We start from the raw sequence: 4089 nt of genomic DNA, 5'->3' as shown, positions 1-4089 counted from the left end.
AGCTTCAATTAGAATGATGTACATTTTGATTTTATTGTAAATGAATAAAGATACATATTTGATTCATGTTCCCTTGGTATGTTTCTGTGTAATACCCTTAAACTGGACACTTAATGAGACTTGTGTTAGTTTAGAATGTTCACAGCCAGTGGGTCGGTCTGGGGAGACCTATCCTAACAAGGCTGAAACTGTGGTGCCACCAAGTCGGTTGGGGTGGCCTGTCTCAGCTGGCAGGGTGAGACCCTAGGCACATACAGTGTAGGATTAATTGAATCTTTGAACTGGACCAGATTTCCAGTATTGCCCTGGACCTTGGAGATTGATGGGCAAAACTGGAAAGTTACACCCGACCCCTAGACTCGATTATGATACTGCACTAGGTGTCAGATTGGGCTATCTTTGATGTACCAATCAGTGAGATCCTTAGCGGGGGTCAAAACCTGGGTATGTTGGGACAGTCTGAGAATTCATCTGAGTGGGTGATCATAGTGACAGGATCAGCCCCTTTGTCGGACAAAGGTAATGATCGGGGATGCACTCTCTCTGATGGAAACCAAGACTGCCGGCAACCGATTTCAACCGTTGAGATTTGTTTTGCAAAATATATTTTATATAAGATATAAAAGTATATATATGGTTTCTAAAATGTTTGCAAGAAGGTTTTAATTCCCGGGATCCATATGAGTGGAGAGTGCAACACTGTTCCTTGCAGCCGAGGGAGAGGTCCTCTCTTGTCGGGCAGTGTATGATCATTATGGGCTGAGAGGTTAAGTGTAAGACCATTGAGGATAATACCTGATGGGCTAATCTTGCATCTGCCCACAGTCCTTGGGTGTTACAAGGTGGCTTGGCCCAGGGACCACTTAGTGTAAGTGTTGGGCCCATAGAGCTCATTTGATGGGTTTCAGGGGGTACACTGTCTTCAGCAGTGCATTCGGCCAGGCCTTGTAACAAAGGCTGGGCTGAACCCATGTGGCTGATGTGTAGATCAATGCTTGGGTCCCATGCCATACAAGGAAGCCCAACTGGGCAGCAATTTGGAAGGTTTTTGAGTACATAACCTTAAATGGGCCTTAAGCCCATTTCGAACTGGGCTGATTTGATCAGTCATTTAAAGGGGGCGAATTCTGAAGTGGGTTAACTAAAATGATTGGGCTTAGACCCTATCCACTCAGAGAGTCCAAAATCTAAATAAGATTTAGATATGGAAATCTCCTAATTAGATTAGGAGACAGCTGATCTGATCTGCAGATAAGATAAGGATTATCCCTTATCACTAAGGGACTTCTAACCCAAATATGATTTGGATTAGCAACTCCTAATCTGATTAGGAGCTGATCCCTTTAAGATTATAAAAGGGGAAGGGGGCGGCAGCCTTGAAAAACACAACAACATCAAAAGCATTCTTCTCTTTAAGAAAGAGAGATTAAGAGATTTCCTGCATACTGCGAATTCTCTTCTGCCGCCACCTTCCTACCATTGCCATTCCTTCAGTTCGATCTCTAGTTCTTGGGAGCAATCAAGATTGGATCTTGATTTCAATCTTTTGGGAAAAGATTGATTGGAGCTGTACTCACAAGCCGTCCAATTGATTCTTGCGAAGGGTCAAGTTCTTTTGAAGAACATTGCTGATTCTGCTCCATCCTTCACTGTGCCATCTTCAGTGGGAGCAGATTTTGGATCCTTCCTTGGGCGTGAACACCTCCATTGGGAGATAGTATTTCTCCGTATCAGGTATAATCCTCTCCCACTCCTTTTGGTTCAGATCTGGTTCAGTTTATGGTTCAAGATTGATCCTTGAAAATATGATTTTCTAAATAGGGAATACGATTCCCAGTTGAAGGGAGAGATAAAATTTTTGAAATTCGCCCCTTATTCCGCAATCTTTGGGTGTCCATAGGATGGATCTCTCATCCCTTCACCTCTAAGACTCCCTTCGGGTATGTAGTAGACCGATCAGCAAGTTGTAAGATCACGCCCGTTTCTTTTAATGGTCCGAGATTCATTGTTGTATAAATAGAATGGGGCATGACATTTATTGAAGCTCCTAGGTCTAGCATAGCTTTTTCGATCTGGACATTTCCTATCTTACAGGGAATGGTAAACATACCTGGATCCTCACATTTAGGGGGTAGTCTTTTCTGGAGAATGGCTGAAACATTTTCTCCTATATGGACCTTCTCATCGTCTTTCAGCCTTCTCTTAGTAGTGCACGACTCCTTGAGAAATTTGGCATAGCAGGGTACTTGTTTAATTGCATCAAGGTGGGGGATGTTTACCTCAACTTTGCGGAAGGTCTCGAGAATGTCCTTGTCTTGCTCCTCCTTCTTGGATCTCGCGAATCGGCTAGGAAAAGGTGGAGCGATGACTATGGCTTGGGGTGGCTTTCCGCTTGAATCCGTTCGGGGAGACGGTGTCTCCTTTTTGGTTGTATCCTTGGATGCTTCTTGATTGGGTTCATTCAGCTCCTTCCCACTTCTCAATGTGATAGCTAGCATTCTGTTTCGGGTTGGTCGTGGTCTGGGAAGGTAGCCTCCCTAATGATTGGGATTCCATTCGACTCATAGCTATCGCTAGCTGGCTGACCTGATTCTCCAGGTTTCGGATACTTGTCCTCGTCTCCTGTTGAAATTGTTGAGTATTAGTTGCAAGGGCTTTCACAATTTCATCGAGAGACATACCTGAGTTGGGAGAGGCTGAATATGGTGGAGCCGGTGGCCTGGTTTGATGCTGATGTTGGAAGCCGAAGGGCTTGGTTCCATAGTTCAGGTTAGGATGATCCCTCCATCCTGCATTGTAGGTGTTCGAGTAGGGATCGTATCTCTTTTGCGGGAATCCTCCAACAACATTAGCTTGTTCGTAAGGTTCATCTTGAAGCGTAAGGCACATGTCAGTTGGATGTCCCGGAGTTGAGCAAATCCCGCAAGCCTTCACCGTTTGTGTATTACCTGTGGCCATTTGACAGACAAGAGAGGTCAGGCTTGCAATTTTCTGTTCTAGGGAGGAGATGTTTACCTCGTTAGCATGAGTTGTTGGAGGGTTGAGCCTATAGCCGAACTGTTGAGAGTTGGCTGCCATATTTGAGATCAACTCTTTTGCTTGTGTAGGAGTTTTGTTCACCAGCACTCCTCTGCTTGCTGCATCGATCATACTCCTATCCATTGGTAGTAACCCTTCATAAAAATATTGGATAAGGAGCTGGTCTGGAATTTGATGTTGCGGACAGCTGGCGCATAGTTGCTTGAATCTCTCCCAGTATTCGTAGAGAGTTTCCCCACTTAATTGTCTTATGCCACAGATCTCCTTTCTGATGTTAGCCGCTCGGGAAGCAGGGAAGAACTTCTCAAGGAATTGCCTTTTCATATCATTCCACGGGTGATGGAACCAGAGGGTAGGTAGTACAGCCAATCCTTAGCCTTATCAGCTAGTGAGAAAGGAAAGGCATGCAGTTTGATCTGTTCCTTGGTAACACCTTGAGGCTTCATGCTTGAGCATACTACGTGGAACTCTTTTAGGTGCTTGTGAGGGTCTTCGCCAGTAAGTCCACGAAAAGTAGGGAGTAAGTGTATAAGACCTGATTTAAGTTCAAAGGGTACCGCTAGATCTGCATATTCGATGCAGGGAGGTTCTTGGTGCAGATCTGGTGCAGCTAGCTCTCTAAGGGTTCTTTATTCGTTGTTGGCCATGACTTCTTCTTCAGAATTGTTGGATGGCTCAACGATTTCTGCAGCCGACTTCACTCTGGAAGTGGGGAGTAATGCTGATTGGTTGCGGCGTTGCTTGGCTTCTTTCCTCAAGCGGCGAACTGTGTTCTCGATCTCAGGGTCGTAGTGGAGTTCACCTACACGAGAAGAGCGAGCAATAAACCAAACAAAAGGAAATAAACCTACTTAGGACGCCAATCCCCGGCAACGGCGCCAAAATTTGGTGGGTGCCGAACCCAACCAAAGATAAATAGTCTTGCTCTGGGTTAATAATTTGCAGATAGTGATGAGCAAGGTCGTTCTCCACAGGGATTGGGTGGATTTATTTCCAAGTAGATGGATTAAGGGGGGTTGTAAAGCTAATGAAAATAAGAAAATAGCAGAA

General features: G+C 44.9%; 1 protein-coding gene across 1 annotated transcript; it reads right to left on the bottom strand.

The window, feature by feature from the left end:
* Positions 1 to 2457: 2457 nt before the first annotated feature.
* Positions 2458 to 3363, bottom strand: LOC148789941 (uncharacterized). The gene has a single exon (XM_088893822.1). It carries the CDS (start codon positions 3361 to 3363, stop codon positions 2458 to 2460), a length of 906 nt encoding a protein of 301 aa, XP_088749948.1.
* Between the last annotated feature and the right edge of the window lie 726 nt (positions 3364 to 4089).

Source organism: Nelumbo nucifera, chromosome 8 (genome assembly GCF_055504915.1).
Source record: "Nelumbo nucifera cultivar China Antique chromosome 8, China Antique-T2T, whole genome shotgun sequence".
NCBI lineage: Eukaryota > Viridiplantae > Streptophyta > Magnoliopsida > Proteales > Nelumbonaceae > Nelumbo > Nelumbo nucifera.
The sequence above is the reverse complement of the archived record's forward strand: the minus strand, read 5'-3'. Positions and strand labels throughout refer to the sequence as shown.

What these genes read in the sequence shown, in the direction of transcription:
- LOC148789941 (XM_088893822.1), bottom strand. Translation starts at nt 3,363, where the DNA reads ATGAAAAGGCAATTCCTTGAGAAGTTCTTCCCTGCTTCCCGAGCGGCT.